General features: G+C 47.6%; 1 protein-coding gene and 1 long non-coding RNA gene across 3 annotated transcripts; one reads left to right on the top strand and one right to left on the bottom strand.

Moving 5' to 3' along the window:
- Nucleotides 1-1,409: 1,409 nt before the first annotated feature.
- Nucleotides 1,410-6,396, bottom strand: LOC143178552 (uncharacterized). The gene is made up of 3 exons (XR_013001802.1): nt 6,379-6,396; nt 6,205-6,326; nt 1,410-1,866 (listed from the first exon to the last, which is right to left on the bottom strand). It is a non-coding gene; the product is annotated as an uncharacterized LOC143178552 (long non-coding RNA).
- A 933-nt stretch (nt 6,397-7,329) lies between these two features.
- On the top strand, nt 7,330-18,684 carry Net (atonal bHLH transcription factor 8-like protein net). Of its 2 annotated transcripts, none has more exons than XM_076375966.1 (2): nt 7,330-7,417; nt 16,805-18,684. In XM_076375966.1, exon 2 carries the CDS (start codon nt 16,813-16,815, stop codon nt 18,184-18,186), a length of 1,374 nt encoding a protein of 457 aa, XP_076232081.1. In that variant the 5' UTR covers nt 7,330-7,417; nt 16,805-16,812; the 3' UTR covers nt 18,187-18,684. The 2 variants fall into 2 exon arrangements, with proteins under 2 accessions (XP_076232081.1, XP_076232080.1); XM_076375965.1 differs by lacking the exon at nt 7,330-7,417 and adding an exon at nt 12,373-12,902.
- Nucleotides 18,685-18,946: the final 262 nt, after the last annotated feature.

Below are 18,946 nucleotides of genomic sequence, written 5' to 3'. Positions count from 1 at the left end.
CCCAAAACAATTCTCCACTCCACAACCCGAGAAGAGATAGAAAAAAAGAAAGTGCCATTCTTCCTCGAAAGTTTCCCAACTTCAATAGTCTGTAAAAAAGGTGATGAACTTTTTTTGGAACTCCACCTCAGAGAAAATTCAAGACTGAACCCTCCCCTTTCGAACGAGACATCGGCCAACGCTCTGCAATTTTTTTTCGGCGAGATATCGCGCTCTGAATGAAAAGTGAGAATCCAGCCTCGCAGTTACTCAATGCTCCAGAGCCCGAAAGAGTAGTCAATCTTTGAGCTGCTATAACTCCGCCAAAAAAAGTCGCAGAGGGGTGGGCTTGGTCTCATTCTAAGGGGCATAGCCTCTACTTTGACGTGGCTGAGTTGAACTTGTTCGAAAAAAATTCTTGACTTCACAACCCGCCGAGGAAGAGAGGGTTGTTCTTGCACAAAAGTTTTCCAACTTCGGTCGTCTGTCAGGAACTTGATAAATTTTTCTGGCGACTTTTTCTGCAGGGAGATTGAAGCCTGAACCCTTCCCTTTCGAACAAGACCTCGGCGAGCGTAGTACGATTTTTTTTCACCGAGATATCGCGCTCTGAATGAAAAGTGAGCCTCCAACCTCGCAATCAATCACTGCTTCAGAACCCGGAAAAGTAGTCAATGTTTGAGCTGCTGTAACTCGGTCAAAAAAAATCGCAGAGAGGTCAGCCTGGTCTCATTCTAAGGGGCGAAGCCTCTTCTTTGACGTCCCGAAGTTGAACTTTTTCGAAAAAATTTCTTGACTTCACGTCCCGCCGAGTAAGAGAGGGTGGTTTCTCGTCGAAAGTTTTCCAACTTCGGTCGCCTGTCAGGAGCTTGATAAATTTTTCTCGCGACTTTTTCTTCAGGGAGATGGAAGCCTGAACCTTTCCCTTTCGAACAAGACCTCGGCGAGCGTTGTACGATTTTTTTTTACCGAGATATCGCACTCTGAATAAAAAGTGAGCCTCCAGCCTCGCAGTTACTCACTGCTCCAGAACCCCGAAAAGTAGTCAATGTTTGAGCTGCTGTAACTCGGTCAAAAGAAATCGCAGAGAGGTCAGCCTGGTCTCATTCTAAGGGGCAAAGCCTCTACTTTGACACCCCTGAGTTGAACTTGTTCGAAAAAAATTGTACACTCCACACGACGCTGTGAGAGGACTGGTGGTGCTGCTAGAATGATTTCAGGTGACAGCACTGTCATCTAGTGGTGGAACTTGGGAACTAATTAAGTATTTAGGCAGCACCGCTAGATGTCGCGAGTACCCACTTGGTATAATTGAGCCTAGGCCGCTACCGCTAGATGGCGATGTTATGACTGATGATTGAGGTAATTGTTTTACGTAGAATTTTTGGAATAAGTGGGCAGGCTTAGTATTTTTTATTGAAAAATATTTTGGTTAGGGAAATATATCATGCGTTTAATGCAAGGTTTATGTCAGCTGCGCGCATTTGAATGATTAATAGTCGCTAGTAACTTTTATACACCTCCATCGCTAAAGTAAAAGAATTTGATTGTATGTTTCGTAGCTTAGCAAAGGTTAATCAAAACTCGTAACTTCTAATATATTTCGTGAACTGCAATCAGATTTTTACAGTAATTAAAACTTTGTTCTATATTTTTACATTGCAGACAATAAATGGCTGGTCAAATCTGGGACATCGTATTTTTGCTTTGTGCATTTTTGACTTGTACTCTTTTCTGCGGGTTGTACAGGATGCGCGCGCATTTCAGGAAGCCCGCTGAATCCACTTCGAAAAAGATGACGCCTGACTGCAGAATTCCATTGTCAAAGTAAGATATTTAGTATTTTCCTTAATATTATTGCAACACCTGTTGGATTTTTTCGTCTTTCTGAAATATATAAGATAATTGTGTGTCATTATGTAATAAGATTATGTAAATTTTTTGCTACCATAACCTAATTTATAAAATAATCTGGAGTTGCTTTGACGGTTTCATTGCCACGTTTGTACTTGGTTTTATTGGAAGCTCGTACAATGTAAAGATTCGAAAAGATCAATGAGTTCTTAAATGTTGAAAATACTCTAATTTACACCAGTGGCTGGCGATCGCTCAAGTTAAGGACCACTTCGTAGGTTACATGGTACGGACGAGTCCTTACTCATTTATTTGACATTGGAGATAACATGTAGTCGCAGTTCTGTGAGTGGTTAGGTAAGGAGAGCTCAATTTAACATTTTTCTAAAGTTTAACATTTGTCTCCTTTTTTCATTACAGATTCACAGAAGAATTTTTTTAGGACATTTGTGACCGCGTGCAATGCGGTTGTAGAATCAGTGTTTGTTGCGTAGTAGGAAAAGTTCGTTCTTTTGTTTTTGAAGAGCAGAACTGCTCTTGGGGTATAGTGACTACTCGTGCTACAGATATTATTACGTGACAATAGAATCAGTGTTTTCTGCGTGTCGTAAATGATTTCTAAAAAACTGCGAGGCTGCGATCACGCGATTAGAGTCAGTGTTGTTCGTCGGCAAATACTTTTAATCGCGATCATAGCTCTTTATGTTCACTTTTTTTTTTTTATTGGGATATGAAAAGGAAACTTAATATCGATAATTCGAGTCAGTGAAAGCGAGTTCCTGCGTTGGAGAATTCGGGTACCGGAATGCGAAGAATAATGTAAGTAATACTGTAATTAATGAGAAGTTAAGTTCAGAATTGAAAAGTTGTAAAATGTTTTCCTATCGTTCTCATTCCAGGCCCAGCAGACACCCCCTGGGTAATTCGTCGAGCTGCCTTCATTCCGTGGGTGTCAGGGTAACGCATGTTCAGAGTTCCTCCGGTCACTCAACCATAGTGTAGGACGCAAAGGTCCAAGGCTTCGATCGGGTGACTGGTTGTATTTCGTAGGCGCCGCGCCGCGTCTTGCATTACGTTGATGTTCGCCGTGACGCGTGGCGCTGCGGCGCTCCACCGATATACTAGGAGCGCAGATTGCTAAGGAACCTTTCTATCCGTTTACTGCAAACTTGATTCGCTAAGTGTGCGCAGGATACGATATGCACACATGTTTGAGTAGTATTTCCTTGATATGAAGGAAATCATTTTACGAAGCGAAAATTTCTGGTTTCGTCGCTGGTCTTCTATCCTTGTGCGCCTACTTGGGGCAGTAAAAAGATTAGAATTGAAAGGAGCACAACAATTGTTCGAACACTTCCATAGGACCGATCATTTTTACGCTCACTATCGATAACATAAGAAATCTCGAGAACAGAATGCGACGAGCGACTGTTGATCGAGAAGAAGATGATTCTGCAAGTGCCAGAAGAAGAAAGGTTATCGTCGAATCAGCTGACTAGGAACGAGATTCATTCTCGTAGGTCGGTGGATGTTGCATACGCGCCGTACATCCAGACAACATAACGCCAGAAGAAGCCTTCGTTCGAAATCGACTTGGACTTCCAGTGAAATCAGACATAGATGCTCGTTAATCGAAAGGAAGAAAGAAAACGGGACGGAAAGGTGATTCATGATCTGATCAATTGAGAAGGCAAAGTGCAAGAGGAATTCGCGGACCACAGCACCGAATTCAATCGCTATGTGAAAAGGAAGCGGAAAACAGAAGATGGAAGAAGGTAGACTCGAGGAGAATTTACCGCGCGGGACCGCCCGCTCGATAAAGTGGTTACCAAGAAAGCACAGGACCGAGTTGGTGGATACAGATCGCGCCCTACCTCCTTGTATCCGATGCCATCCTGTTTCGCTGTGATTAACTAAGGTTTAATCAGCTTTACAAGCTAAACTTCTTTTGTCAACATGCACGTGCATGATAATCCGCGCGGTTACCGTTCCACCGTTCCACGCTCTTCGATCGCTGAAATGTCTGAACGCGACAAAACTCGTGCTTGATTCGCTAATATCATCGACGAGTCGACGAGATATGGAAATACCGACGCGTTCAAGTTTCCTACCTTTCCCGCCGCTGACCACTATAACTTGCCGGTTATTCTCTTCATACGATCCTGATCGCGACGCTCGCGAGGTGTTGGGTAATATTCCAACGCGCTCCGTCAACTTTCGTATTAATTTATTAATTTATTGTGTGATAGCATCTATGAGGATGACGCGCGACTCAGGAAGAAGTCAGGCCTCTATGAAACGTGAAATTTCAAAGGAAAAAGTTTGGTAGGAAAACGCAAAACAGCTTAGAGTTTCGAGCATTGTATCGAAAAGAAGAAGGAATTAGAAACGCGTGCGCCCTTAGCGTCGACGTAAATCGATGTTTCGATGAAAGATGAAACTCAGGATGAGCGAAGAATGTTGCGCGGAACGGAAGAACACGAAAGAGAATGGCTCGGGAAGGATAATTGGGGATTCACGTAATAACGCGTTCGAGAACGGACGATTGCACGCACCGATCTGCTCGGAACGCCACCGATGCCCTCGAGTCTTCGAAGAACAACTTTCAGCCCAGCGAGATGCCTCGCCTCGCCGCCCCCGACTCATGGGAATATCCTCGGGGCGATTGCGAGCCCTCTTCTTTGCTTTTTCTCTTACTTCTCTCCCGTTCTCTCTCACTGAACGCAACTCTCTCATCGTTCAGCAAGTGTTCGATATCGAAACGAAGTTATGCATAGGCAAGTCCGAACGGTCTACGAGTGGCAATTTCGGAAGAATGCCCTGCCTTTTCTGTGAGCAAGTTCTCCCTTGGCTCGGGCCAAAACCGTACGACGTCGGTCGCGCCTGGAAAAGGAAAAAGGCAGAGATGTGGGAAAGAAAGTGGAAAGAATGGAAAGAATGAAAAGAATGGAAAGAATGGAAAGACAAGGAGATGTACACTTAGAAGTTAGACGAAGAGAAGGAGAAGGGGTCGACTGGATTCTGAGCGAGCGATGAAGGGAATGAAAAGAGAAAACGAAATAGGGGTTAGGACACGGCAATGATGTCTGAGCCAAACGAAAGAGGCGAAGGATAAAGGGAAAAGAGAGGATGATGAGCCGCACGTATACGAGGTATGCGGGTGAGAAACACCCGGGGCGGCTGGCCGAACGATCCGCCCACGTTTAAATCTCGCGCCGACAATCTTCCCTTCGGTCTCACTCCATTGCCTTCGAACCGATCGGTCGCGACCCTCCTAACGCACCAGTAGCATCCACCTTGCAACGAGTTTTGGATCGTTCGACTGTGAACCGCGTGAAACGCTACTGCACGCGATTCAGCCAACCTGGGAGAGAATCGAATGAACGCCCCCGCGGGCACACGCCATCGTCACGCGACGAACGCTACTGTCCTCGGGACTCGGGACTCGGGACTCGGGACTCGGCAAGTCCCAGTGAGCTCAGAACCGAGCTTCCCTCTTCGCTTAAACCAAATTCGTAGGCTTCCCTACGCGCTTGCCCGTTCGTCCACCTGTCGCGCGCATTTAACGCTCCTTTTCGACATTCCTTCGTTCAAGCGTCGGTTGTTCAGTCTCGACCAAAATTTGCACCTGACGCGAAGCGCAGTCCCTTCGCCCCTTCGCTGAGATCGCTCGGTGATAACGATGCTAATGGTTGCGGATCGAAACTTCTTCTCTCTCACGCTATGATCGACAAATGGTGCGGTGAAGCGTGTGATTTTTAGATAGATGAATCGTTACCGAGGAGCATTCGAATCGAATCCAGCCACTGCCATTTCCGTCTTTCGAATTACGCATTTCCCCACTGTGTTTAAGAAGGCGACGAACGTTCCTCAGACTGTGATGGCGATGGCGATGGCGATGGCGATAGTGATCGCGATTGCAATCGCGGTCCCAGTGCACGAAGCGATACGGTTAATTTCGCAAAATTGCGGACACCCGTTACACGATCGTGACGCGAGCCAACTACGCACGCTTTCGTCTTCGTTGTTATGGCAACACCTGACACACGTTCGAGTGGCCCGCCGCTATCACCTGCTCGCACGACACGCGTAATTTTAAAACGCCTCCCGTTTGCAATTCACTCTCGAGAAAGAGCGCGGAGTTAATCGTTCTTCAGGCTAACTTTGCAACTTTGCAACGGAGCGACGCGACAATTGCATCCTCGAAACCGTAAAAAGACTGGGAAATTAGTCGAGAAGAAGAGAAGAAGAGAAGAAGAGAAGAAGAGAAGAAGAGAAGAAGAGCGACGCGTGGTTGCGGCAGGAAGCGCAGCGTTTCGCTCGTTTCGATTCGCGTAGTTAGCCAGTGAAGGGAAGAACGCTGATACTTACGATCGGATCCACGTAATTGGAATCTGGCAGTCACGCTGGTAGTCACGCTGGCGCCAACTGCGCGCCAGTAACTTTATATCGATTCGCATGGACTCGACAGCACTGTCGGAGATACTCGGCCGCTCGGTTAACCGAGAACCGAGCCAGACAAACACCGACGTATGGTATTTATACGACGCCTGAAAGGTACATGTGTATAATACATACATCTGTTTCCATCCGGGCACGTGTCGACCACGAAATTAGAACGTTCCGAAGAAACCAGGAAAAGAAGACACGAAAGCGTCTAAATCGAGCGCGAACCATGGAAAGTATCTGAACCAGCAGCCGTTTTAGCTGCATATTTGAATACTCTAGAAGACGAGTCTCCTGAAAGGCTTGAAATTAGAGAGCGATTACGCGTTGGCCTTCCACAGGTTTGTTATCGTGGCATTCAGCGACGATATCCACTCCTACTCGAATCAAGCGACGACTCTATTGCCAGATGTTTTGCGGCCGGAATAGAAATAGACCGAATACATATTGCGAGTTGCCCGCGATTGCACACATTCGCTCCGTCGCGCGTCGTGGCCTAACCGAGCGATAAGCGACAGCTTCGATCCTCCCTTGAGCGCGGACAATTCATCAGCGCGTCTTTCCAAACTCTAGCTGGAATTCAGTTTTTTCTTATCCGAATCGATATTGGAATTCTCGTTCGGTGAAACGAGGGACGGGACGAGTGGGAGAAAGGATGGAAGAAAGGATGGAAGAAAGGATGGAAGAAAGGATGGAAGAAAGGACGGAAGGCAGGTCACGAGCGATGCTTAGCCATCACCCTATTACACGTACGCGACAGCTTCTAAATGTGCATGTGGCGCCAGATGTCGCGCCCCGTAATCTTTAGACCAAACCTCTCTCTCCCCTCGCTCGTGCGAGCACACACGCTCCAATGTATTCCTCTCTCTCTGTCCCTCTTGACGAACTGCGAGTTCGTCGCATTCGATCGCTGGCACTGCTGGCAAGCATTCGGGAACGCAGCGGCCGGAGCCACTCGTATCGCGTTTCGTAGTCGCGACAATAAGGGCAACGTTTTATCACCTTCTCCGACACAATCCAACCACGAATTCTACGAAACTAGAAGACATTGGAAAATGCGTCGACGTCCAGCCCCCCGAATCGAAATACAATAGCTGAGGTGCGCAAAGTACGGGCAATTATGCGAAGAAAAATCCAGGTAGAAAAGATCGAGGTGCTCTTGGGGCCAGGGGCTATCGGTTACACCGCGAACAATGAGTCTGTCAATCGTATTTGGGGTATCGGTGACACCGTACACAATTCCTTTACCACCTGGGTCATCGAACAGTCCCTTGTGCCCCGTCCCATTATTACCTTGAACGGGCCGACACCTGGATGCTTTCGACTGAGCCGTTATCCTCGAAACGTCGAATCTCGTTAACCCTGTTCAATATCGCGTCCTCGGTAGGTTCAATCTATCCGTGACTCAGCGAGAAACGCGACGAACAACAGTCAGATACACGTACATACGCGATGCGACTGTGACTGTGACGCCGATGCCGACGCCGACGCCAACGCTCCACGAGGAAATCCGTCTAGAATGCTGACCATGAACCACGAATGACGGATGACGAATCGATGAAATAAAATAGCGAGGAAAAAGATCTCGGCAGGTGACGGGAGCCAGGCTTCTTTTCCAATGGCCTCGCATAAATCAGACCTGCGCCAAGGGACTCGTTACGCTCGCACGCCCGGTATTCGTAAATTTTCCTCGTTGAACAATACGATCTTGATGCGACCGGGGCTTTAAAGGGTCGCCACTTGCCGAGCTTTGTAACCGATACCCTAAACCTACACCTGTCCGAATGACCCCAGCCCCGATCCTTAGACCCGGTCTCGGTTCTTGCCTCGCTTTCTAGCCGCGCCGAAACAAATTCCATCGCTCACTAACCATTTGCATCGTAAAATTCAAAGCATCGAACGGTCCGAGAAAACGTGCTTCGTCTCAATCGTATCCGCTGGGATATTTCCAGGCTATTCCTTTCAAAGTTAACCACTTTTTCGTTTGGAGAAATCAGAAACAAGTGGATCCAGAATATGCAAAGGAATATTTAGTGGCATGACTAACGAGTGGTAGAGAGGATCGAGGGATGAAGGGTGTTGGTCGATGGCGACGAAGGGTGTGGCGAAGGGTAGAGAAATAAAGGTAATGAATGATGCCGTGTGGCAGGTGCATCGTAGCGTGTTTAACAAGTGGCCCGGTCCCAGGCTCGATGCACCTGTAACCTCTAACTTGGACCGACCGAATTGCCTCGAAGGAGGACTTTCGTTGTTCCCTGTTCCTCTGCTCGCGCGTCGCTTTACTTCCGTAATTTCCTCACGGTTGACTCGGAGCGACGTCGTAATAGGAAAAAATGCAAAGCAAGCGACCCAACGCTGCGACAACCTTTCCTCTGGATAATGGTAAAAGCGAGAAATTAAGAAAACTGGTTCGACTGCTCGAACACCTACATTCTCCTGTAGGGTAGGTAGAAGGTAATTACCGGTCGACATTTCAAGGACCGTAAGTCAGGAAGCCGGAGCCCCCAAGCTTCGAGAACGTGAGAAATAAGCGATATGCATGTATGTATGTATGTACGCGCGAGATGAAATACGAGCGTAGTACGGCTGCGCTCGGAGAGAAAAGTCGTTTAAGAATGCTCTTAGGCCACTACACTCTTTCTACCTCTACCTGTTCAACCATCCCCGCCCCCCTCGTCTCTCTCTCTCTCTCTCTCTCAATCTCTCCTCCTTCTCCCCTTCCTCTATCTCTTACTGAAACGACCCACCTGTTGAGTCAGGCTTCACGATCGCTCGTTCCGTCTGCGATACTGACACGACGCTGCTCTTTCACTGTCTATCTCAACGCCGATACGAACCCCTTCGATGCTTTCAAGTTATCCTGTACCAGTTTCTTATCTCTCAAAGTTAACAATTTTCACTTCAGATTCGACAGACGAAGTGGTAGACAAACAAGTTATCGATCAGGTAAATACGAGAAGTCTTCTCAGTTTCTCGTATTTCATTTTGTCACGTGTACATAACTACGTAAGCAGACGATAAATGCTATATGTATCTATGTATATTCCCGTGAGTGGAACGCGAAGCGATAAATAGAAGACCAAGTATCGAGTTGTTTGTTCGTCTAAAGCCGTCGAGACTTTCTTCCTTCGACCGGACCTCTTAAGATAGAACGCGTACTTCAGTCCTCCGTGTGTATGTTTCCCACGATTCTTCGGGGTGAATCTCATGGAAAAAGAATAATTTCGATGAAAGGGTGAAATTTGGTCGGGAAGAATCGAGTTTACATGTTTACACCATCGATGGTAGATAGGCACGTCTCGTTGAATTTGAAGAAAGATCGAGAACAGATTGTCGAATTTGATTCTCTAAACGCCAGCTCCCCTCGAGGTGTGTGGAATACTGTGAACGCGTGGATTCGAAGCGCGCAGAAGCTGGTCAATTCCGACAGCGGCAGGTGCGAAGAGCCACGCGATCCATGCCAAATAATTCGGCAGTCTCGATGGCACGCACGTTCTCTCGATTCTCGTTGGTTTCGCAGCTCGCATACTCTTGCTCGTGCATCCTCGTCGTCGTCAAGTCGACAGACCGGCCAGTCGCCACCTGCTCGCTTTACAGCCATCGACCGTAATCGCACAAACATACCCAACCTTGACTCGAGAGGAGAAACTCGCTCACAGGCGACAGCTATCGGAAGAAACTCGGTCGCAGATTGGACACGTAGATTCGTTTCTTCGACAAAACAGCCGAATTTCACCAGCCAGCTCTCTGAGCGTATCCTATCGTGTTTCCTGTAGAGAGCTAGCGCACCAGAGAACTTTTCATCTTTTCATCTTTTCGTTCGTTCATCTGCGCTTGGTAAGAAGAAAGTAGCGGCAATTGTACGAGAAGAGAGAAGAAGATAAAAGGAGGGGGAGCATATACATAGTTGCAGAAGGGAAGAACATGTGGCAAAGCTTGAATAATTGAAGCTAACACGGAGTACAGATGCGAACACAGTCGTGCGCGGTCCGTTCATCAAATATTTACAGATTATAAAGCACGCGCGTGCCTCTATAACGTTTCCTCGACTCCTTTCACGTCGTTTAAACGTGTATCGGCGCGCGTGTGCCTTCTAGTCAGCCGCAAGATAAGCAGAAAGGAATCAAGTTAAACGGGGCTTGGTTCTCTTCCCGTCCTTCACGCGTCTCGCGCCTCGCGCGATAGAGCAATTAAATAGACGGGGGGACAACGCGGTTGCAAAAGGGCCGAAGAGTAAGATTTATTGGGAAGCAAAAGGCAAGCAACGGCACGGCAGGTGCGTGTGCCGCTAGTTACCACAGTGGGGAGACTGACAAATCGTAACGCTCTCGGAGAAGAGAAGACCCTTGCCAAACTCGCCAGACAGGTTACTACCGCGTACACGCGTGCGAAACACCGCGCGAGTATCTTCCAACTCGTAGCACAGCTGGAACGCTGAACGTTCGAAGCGCCCGCGCTTTAGAGCGCGCCAAACGAGAACGTTCGAACTGCGATACATCGCGTGAAAACCGCGACCTATTCTGTCTACCTATATATGCCGGTTACTCTCTTTCCGATTGGTTTTCCCCCGACTTTCGACTCTACGATGGTCGCTTGACAATGGAGAGAAACACAATTGTCTATAAGAAGAGGGAAATACCAGCGGTCGAAATGGTGGGCCTGTCCACCGTATGCGCTCGACCTGCGAAACCACTCGGCTCGCCCTTGGGAATTTCCTCCGGCTTTTTCCTCACATCTGGTCGACACGCGTCCCGTTCAATTCGAGACCTGCTTGCTCGTCTTTTCCCTTTAATACCCTCAACGCACCCCTATCCGCGCATATGTTTCGCCAGATACGGGACAAACGCGTTCGCATATTAGGGGTTAGGTATTAATTATCATTCGTTTCATCTGATTTCAGCGATATCTACATTTGTCGAGAAAGTAGCGTACATTTGCATTCGCACGAAACGACGAAAGGGCGAATAGGTCGCTGCGCTGTAGTGGGGGGGCGGGTATTAAGGTAGTCGGTTCCCAGCAGATGCCACACATACGACGAACTTGGGCGCGGCATGGCGAGTACAGGGCAATCAAGGTCCGGGGTTTTTGGGTCGTAAATGGTCGAGCCATTGGGGGTAGGGACTGTCCTAGGTGGACAATACTTGATCCTCTTGTGGGCAAGTATACACACGTGACGGCGCGCTCGTAAAAACCATCTGGTTGGGCACGGAAACTGTGCTGGCCGGTGAGGGCATCTACGATCGCAAATCGATCGAGCGAAATGCACGCGTAAAAAGAGAGGAATAAAAAGGGGAAGAAGAGATGTTTGGAGGTGGTTGGAACGGGCGTAGGTAAACGGCCTCGCTGACCAAAGGAGAATTCTCGCACGGTGGTCGCATGCGTGTTCCGTAAACTCGCGCCTCTTCCATACGCCGTGAAGGAACGTTCGCGCGCTACGATCCACCGCGGGTGGCTGACTCCAGACTCCAGATCGAGTCGAGAACGTTTAAGATGCTCGAGCGACGCGGCGGCGGCGGCGGCGGCGGCGGCGGCGGCGGGGGGAGTGGGAGATGTAGAGGGAGAGGGCGATGGCGAGGGCGAGGGGGACAGAGGAGAAGGAGAAAGAAGGGTGCGGAGAAGCAAAGTCAAACTCTCGACCGGCTGGCGCCGTTCTGTCGGCCCCCGTTGCCTCTTGCCGCCAACAATGTGCGCCCCTACCACCGTCATCAGCAGCGTCAACGCCACACCAACACCGATGCCAAAACACCATCACCGTCACGACGACACCGCTCCTCTTGTGGGATCCTTTCCAACTCCAACGAATCTCGTCCCATCGAATCGCGAAGAAGAGAGAAGCGTCGCGCGCGCTATTCACGTACGAACGATTGCTTCTTTTGCCGCGCGTTATCCGACCAATATTCGCGTCTGTCGGTCCCCGCGAAGCTGGTGAAAGAAACGATAGTTGGAGGGCTAGAAGTGGTGACCCGGGTGACCGTATCCGGACGGAGCAACGACGGCGCGAGCGAACAGTATCCGTGATAGTGGTAGTGGTAGTGTAGTGGTAGCGGCAGCGGCAGCGGCAGCGGTAGTGGTAACGTTAGAGGCTGCAAAGTCGGAGCAGCAGGCCAGTCGGGTCTCCCTCGCACGCGTGTACGATGAAAGAGGCTCGAACGCACGAGGCGACGACGAGTCAGTACATCGTCGACCGCGATCGACCGAGGACGTGTCGCGTCAATTTCCGTTCCTCGAGTTCTCGATCATCCCTTCTACGCTCTGTGGATCGGTCGCGACCGATTGCATTTCCTGGATAAACGCATCACGCGTTCTTCTATTAAATGCTCAGTGTTTTCGAATTCTGGGATTAATCGAAAGTACATGTACGAGTAGAGAAAAGTAGAAGAAGTAAAGAAGAGACGAACCGTGCAACGTGTGTACCAGCCACTCGTAAATCCATTCGCTACACCTACCCATGGGATCGATTTCGCGAAATTATCGGTGGATTAACGTAGCAGTGCGTGTGTGGTGATCGAAAGAAAAAGGCTGTGTTTCGTGCAAATCGTGGACCCAACACCGACTACACTCACCAACGAGGATGACCCATCACGTGGTTGAATCTACTTCCGAGTTCTCTGCTCTGATCAAAGGTGAGAATACAGAACACTAAAAGAGAAAATTAAGAAAGCTGTAGAAAACGATACGACACGTTCCGATAATTTGATAAATCAGACGAAGGTACCGCGCGGTTTCCGTGTCTCCCGTTTTACCAACATTTCTACGATTACTTTTGCCAATCGCGTAACTACTACCTAATTATCTAGTAAACTATCTAGTAATATACAAGAATCTCAGTCGTTGGCAAACTTGAAGAAACGGGTTAGTGCGAACTAAAGGTGAAGAAATTTGCCGTCCGTAAATTACGAATAGCACCTATTAGCACGGAGACGCGTTCGCATTAGCGTAATAGAATCGCCGCACGGTCGATTGATAGTCTGCCGTCTAGCGGTTGTTGCGAAGAACGATAATTATTGTTACGAACGGCGCCAGCCGTCTCCGTGCGAGAAAACGACTGGTTCACGAATACGAAGGAATCGAGTAACGCGGCTACCACACACACACACACACACACACACACACACACACACACACAGATAGATAGACGCGTACTCCGTTAGGCGGACACAGAGGGAGGTTAAGGGTGAGTGGGTGGTTGGCTGAGGAGGAAAGGGAAATGGCGAATATGTGCGTGTCGGAGAGACAGATATAGTGTTGGGTGAAGTTGAGAGAGATCGCGATCGAGAAGAAATGGTAGGGCGAGAGAGTAAGAAAGAGAGGATCTAAAGGATCGGTGCAACGGCTCGAGAAGAGAGGAGCAGGGTAAGGGGGGAGGAAGAAGAGGAGAGAAGGGAATGACAGTTGAGATACAGAAGGATGCGAGAGAGAGATAGGGCGCGGCGGCGCCAGCGTGGGTTGCCACACAGGCGAGTGAGGCGAGCGAGGCGAGCGAGGCGAGCCACAGAAGAAACCGACTCGCACCGAACAAACGACCCCTTGACCAAACTCGAAACTCACCGTCTAATCGGTCTAATCGACGTTCACTCCGTCCTTCGTTTCCATCAACTTTCTTTACTCCCTTTCTTTCGACCTCCCTAACAGAAGGAACATTTCGTAGTACACCTTCGCGTAACCACGATTCGGTATGAAAACAATGACTAGTTAAATAAGTCGTTTCATTTCCGTCACGATAATGTTATCGACTCGATCGTTTTACCGAAACTATTTCGCCGCCGTCGACGGAAATTTCTTCATTGATGTCAGCACGATGTAATCATATCAACGTAAACACAGAATTACTCCGATTACTGGTTGAACCAGTTTTTGCTATCAACATTTAGCCAATATGCTTAATCGATACTTTATCGTGAGTTGCATAGGTTTGCTTATTCAGATTTGCTGAAATTCACTTAGATACGTTCAGGTAGAAGGACTAGAAGGGCAGAGCATGGAGAAGAGGAACAGGACAGGGCTGTCTCGGTGTGCGTGCGTATAAAAAGGAGAAAGGGTGACTCGGTAAGCGCCGAACCTTCCACCCACCTGAGCACAAAGTCGCACCTGCTATTCGAACCAGACCTCTTCCGTTCGAGAGAGTGCAGCCTTCCGCGCGCCCGATATTTACCTGCCGCTTCTCCTTTTTTCGGACATTTTCTTTTCTTCTCTATTATATTTCCGTTTCTTCATCGTTTTCCTTTCCGTAGCCATCGATCCGCGATAGTAAAGAGATATCGTTGAATCGACACAGGCCGAAATATACATCTCTATATCTGCGCATATGTACAGATCTAGTTGATTCGGAAACCGTTCTAATCGATCAGTAGAACTATTCCTATGAAACGTGCCGCATTTTCATTCCCCTCGCAGCTGCGATAAATATTTGTATGATTCGCGCTCAGAGGGATCGTGATTGCCTGTCTAACTTCGAAACCAATGCATGTCCTTCGATACAACCTAAAAACTAATTTTCATTCGCGTCAAATTTTCTCCCTGTTCGAGAAACAAGTGCGTCGCGACGCCTGCCATCAGACCGAGACGACAACACCACGAAGAAAGTCGCAACCGAGATATCGATTTAACGCTCGCGCGTGGACCATCTGGTCAGCGTCGTCTGCTCCTCCTCTTCCTCTCGCGATTTCCTCGTCTTATCCGTTCCTCTGCTTTTTATCTCCTTGTCCTAGCTTTTCATCGCGTCGGTACACCGACCTCTCTTCCTCTTCAGGGTTAAACCAGGGCAAAACTCGAACATTCGTACTTTCCTATTTCTGTCTTCTCTCTACCGTCAACTTCACTCTCGTTTCAAAGCAGAGAAATAATTGAACAAATATTTTACATTCGACTACATCAATTCAGGGGATTAGGAACGCAAGTGTTTCACGACGAAACGAAGAACACAATCGCAAAAGTATGGTGTCTTTGTCACGAGAAGGAGATACGTATCTACTAGACTGTGGTTAGGTGCACGAGTTCCCGCGAGTTTACACAGATGTCCACGGTTATTTCGGTTCGTTTGAACAATTGTCAAACGACGCGACAAAAGTGGTAGCAAGATATTTGCAACCATTGACAGAAACGAGATACGCGAGTTCGTATTTGCTGCGCTTAAATTCCTCCAGAACGAGCCATCATTCTGTCCAAATCTCTATCGTGTAAAAAGATCTTCCTCTTTTCTCTATACAAATTTGTAGATGTTTACTAATTTCTTTTACCACAGCACACCTTTCCAAACAGGAAGAAAAGTATACGTCGCTTCACTTACCCCTGCTCGTTAGATGAGAGGGGACAGATGTTCGATACTAAAATCTGAAATCGCTTATCGGAATAGTGATAAACTTTTTAGGATGACCGCGATTCAGGTTACCACCTGGTGTGCTTCAACCATTATCTTGTACTCGTTGTATGCTCCGTACTTCCAAAATCGTAAGGAACCAATTCTAATTGCAATTCGACTTTTTTCTAAAATTATTCATGAGCCTTGGTTTCGCTCCAAATGAAGGAAGATTTTCTTTTTCTCTTTTTTCTCATTTTTCTCTTTTTTCTCTTTTTTCCCTTTTTTCCCTTTTTTCCCTTTTTTCCCTTTTTTTCCCTTTTTTCCCTTTTTTCCCTTTTTTCCTCTTTTCTTCTAATAGCCCGAGCTACATCGGTCGCGTTAAAGTCGGAAAACAGACGATCTAATCCGATCCGACCCGACACGACCCGATCCGATTCGTAGAAGCGGTCTCACGTTCGTATGTTCGACACCGCAAAAGGCAACAAAACGAGAAGAACGTCACGGATCGGCGCGACGCGACGCGACGCGGCGCGGCGCGGCGCGGCGAGGCGATTGGCGCCAGCGCCATATTCTCTTCGTTTCTTTCTCCGTTTCTCTCCTCGTTTAAATGGACGGGAACGAATCGAGAGACTGTTACTGCTTACTTTTCCAAGACGATGCGACAGGACGCGACGACGCAACGGATTAATGGGTAAAAACGTTCCTTCTCTTCGATACTGATCAAAGAAAAGTACTACGATAGGAGTGCATTGCTTTGGAAATATAAATCTGAACGTGAATCGGTACATGTAGTGAATGAGTCGTATAGACGAAGAAACAAACGCTGTTTATCATGGCTACGTAATCTAGAGTAAAAATATCGAAAGAAAATTACAATTTCGAAGTACGTGTATGTAGATCTGTACACCAGATGGTAGGTACAAGTAGGATGACGCATCTGACGAGCCTGAAAACATCCCGTCTGTTCAACGAGAAATGTTGTGAAGCGAAACGAAACGAAGCGAGGAATCATCTTGCCCATAGAACAGCGAGAATGAAAGATATCAGTGATGTTGTGATTAGAGCTCATTCATCTATTCAAAGTTAAATATAAGAAAAGATGAGCATTCTTCTTTAAATGCGGATCGTCTCATTGATCGTTCTACACAGCTTTCTTATAATAATTCATTTTATGCTATAGAAAAAATTCATAACTGTCGTATAAATTGGTATTTATCTTAATTCCAGCCGGCGTGATGGCTGGTTCCGACAGAGACGCTGGCTTCTGCAGTGGAGGAGATGAGGATGACATGTCGGGTCTGCACTCACCGAGTGCCTCCGAAGACAGCTTAGAAGTGCAAGTGACGCCGATATCTTTGCGCAACAAAAGGAAATTGGCGGAACCACGAAAGATTCAGGAACAAAATACAGCACCGTTAAAGAAAAGAAGGTTCGAAGGAATCGAGGAAACGATAACAGCTGACGAAGAATGCAGAACAGCACGATCGCCGAGTCCGTTTAGGCCGTGGAACAGTTCTGGGAAAACTGATCCGAAAATGTCACAGTCGACAACTTTTTCCTTGCCATCGAACCCATTATCTGCAAGCTCTTTTGTTACTTCGACACAAGCTACTGCTGACCAGCTACGCAAACACGAGCACGATTACGAGCCCGATTACGAGCCCGATTACGAGCCCGATTACGAGCCCGAAGACGATCGTAATCAAGACGATGGCAACGCGCAGAGAAACGCAATAAAGCCCAACGAGATTCAGAAAGCAAAGAGCTTCGAAATTGGAGAGGACGCATTCACAGCACAGAGACTGGGACAATCGACGCAAACGCCCGCGCCGTGTTTACCTCGCGTTGAGAGGCGGGAAATCATCTCTCGTCAAAGACTCGACATTGCGACGACCTCAAGCGAAACGAAGGTCACGGCACACGATACGCTACCGACCAGGTCAAGAATTATGCATCCAAGATTGCAGGAAGAACCTCTTTCGCTAGTTCTTAGGGGAGAGGTGGCCGGTAGAGTACCTCCACATCCAGCGGTAGACGGTAGCTACGAAAGGACGTGTTCCTATTCCGTCGATCACACCTCGTCCTCTTCGTCATCGTCTTCCTCTTCCTTCTCCTCCTTATCTTCCTCCATGAATCGTCATAGCGATCGCCGAACCAGTCCGACCAACGCTTGCGGTTCTCTCTCGGCGACGACGGCAACAGCGACGACGACAACGACGTCAACGTCGACGTCAACGTCAACGGTGACAACGGCTGTCACGCAAATCGGTCACTCGAGACAGCCCCCAATGGTAGGCCAACAGAGGAACTATAAGAATATGACTCGCGAAAGGAGAATAGAGGCGAACGCGAGAGAAAGGACGAGGGTGCACACGATCAGTGCCGCGTTTGATACACTAAGACGAGCCATTCCTGCCTATTCTCACAATCAAAAATTGTCGAAACTCTCCGTATTAAGGATCGCCTGTAGCTACATCATGACTCTCGGGAAAATAGTTAATACTCCCGAAGGAGAAGCAACGAACGGTACATCGTTGGGGGCCTGTGTCGATCTGGTCTCCAGGACGATTCAAACCGAGGGAAAGCTTAGAAAGAGGAAGGAAGACTGAAAACGTAGAAATGAACGCATTCTATACGTTATCTCATCGACATATTCTAGCCCACCGATCCTTCGAAATTATTCGTATATTCGTCTTTCGCGACGCGTCTCAACGAACAAACGCGTTCAAAGTTTCTTACTTATGTTTTTAGTTCCGGACACCGAATAATATTCTTCGCGTATGTATATAGGTACATATTCCTACATGTTACGTTTCATGTTCTTGCTCTCCTTTTTGCTGACGATCAACCGAGATCGCGACAAGTCAGAATTAGATGAAGACAGTAAATCTTGGAAGAACGATCATTGTTTTTAACGTGTCAGTCATAATACAGTAAGCCCAAAATTGTAACTTTCGGCAATGTTAAAGGAGATTGTATGTAGGTATGTGCATAATTTATTATGTATGTACGTACGAATGTTTTCATCCGATTTGCGCAACTATCGCGGATGGATGCACTTATCTTCATTAAAATGAAAATAAAATAAAAGACGAACATAAAAGTGACGTCAGTATATTTGATTGGTTATGACGCATAAACTTTTCACTCCTCTGATTCGACTGCAAATTCGGAAGGATGCGAGCAACAGCTGCTTCGATCTCTAGCCATCTATCTATCAGTGACTGCAACCGGTTGCAACCAGATTCTACGAGTATGTAGGCATTTACCTGCGCGATACCGAACTTGTTATCAGTACTGCGCTCGTACGCCTACTAATGCTCAACGATAAAGATAGTTGAACGAAAACATTGCTGCGCATCGAATCCG

Source organism: Calliopsis andreniformis, chromosome 4 (genome assembly GCF_051401765.1).
Source record: "Calliopsis andreniformis isolate RMS-2024a chromosome 4, iyCalAndr_principal, whole genome shotgun sequence".
Classification (NCBI taxonomy): Eukaryota; Metazoa; Arthropoda; class Insecta; order Hymenoptera; family Andrenidae; genus Calliopsis; species Calliopsis andreniformis.
This window is presented reverse-complemented; position numbering and strand designations above follow the sequence as displayed.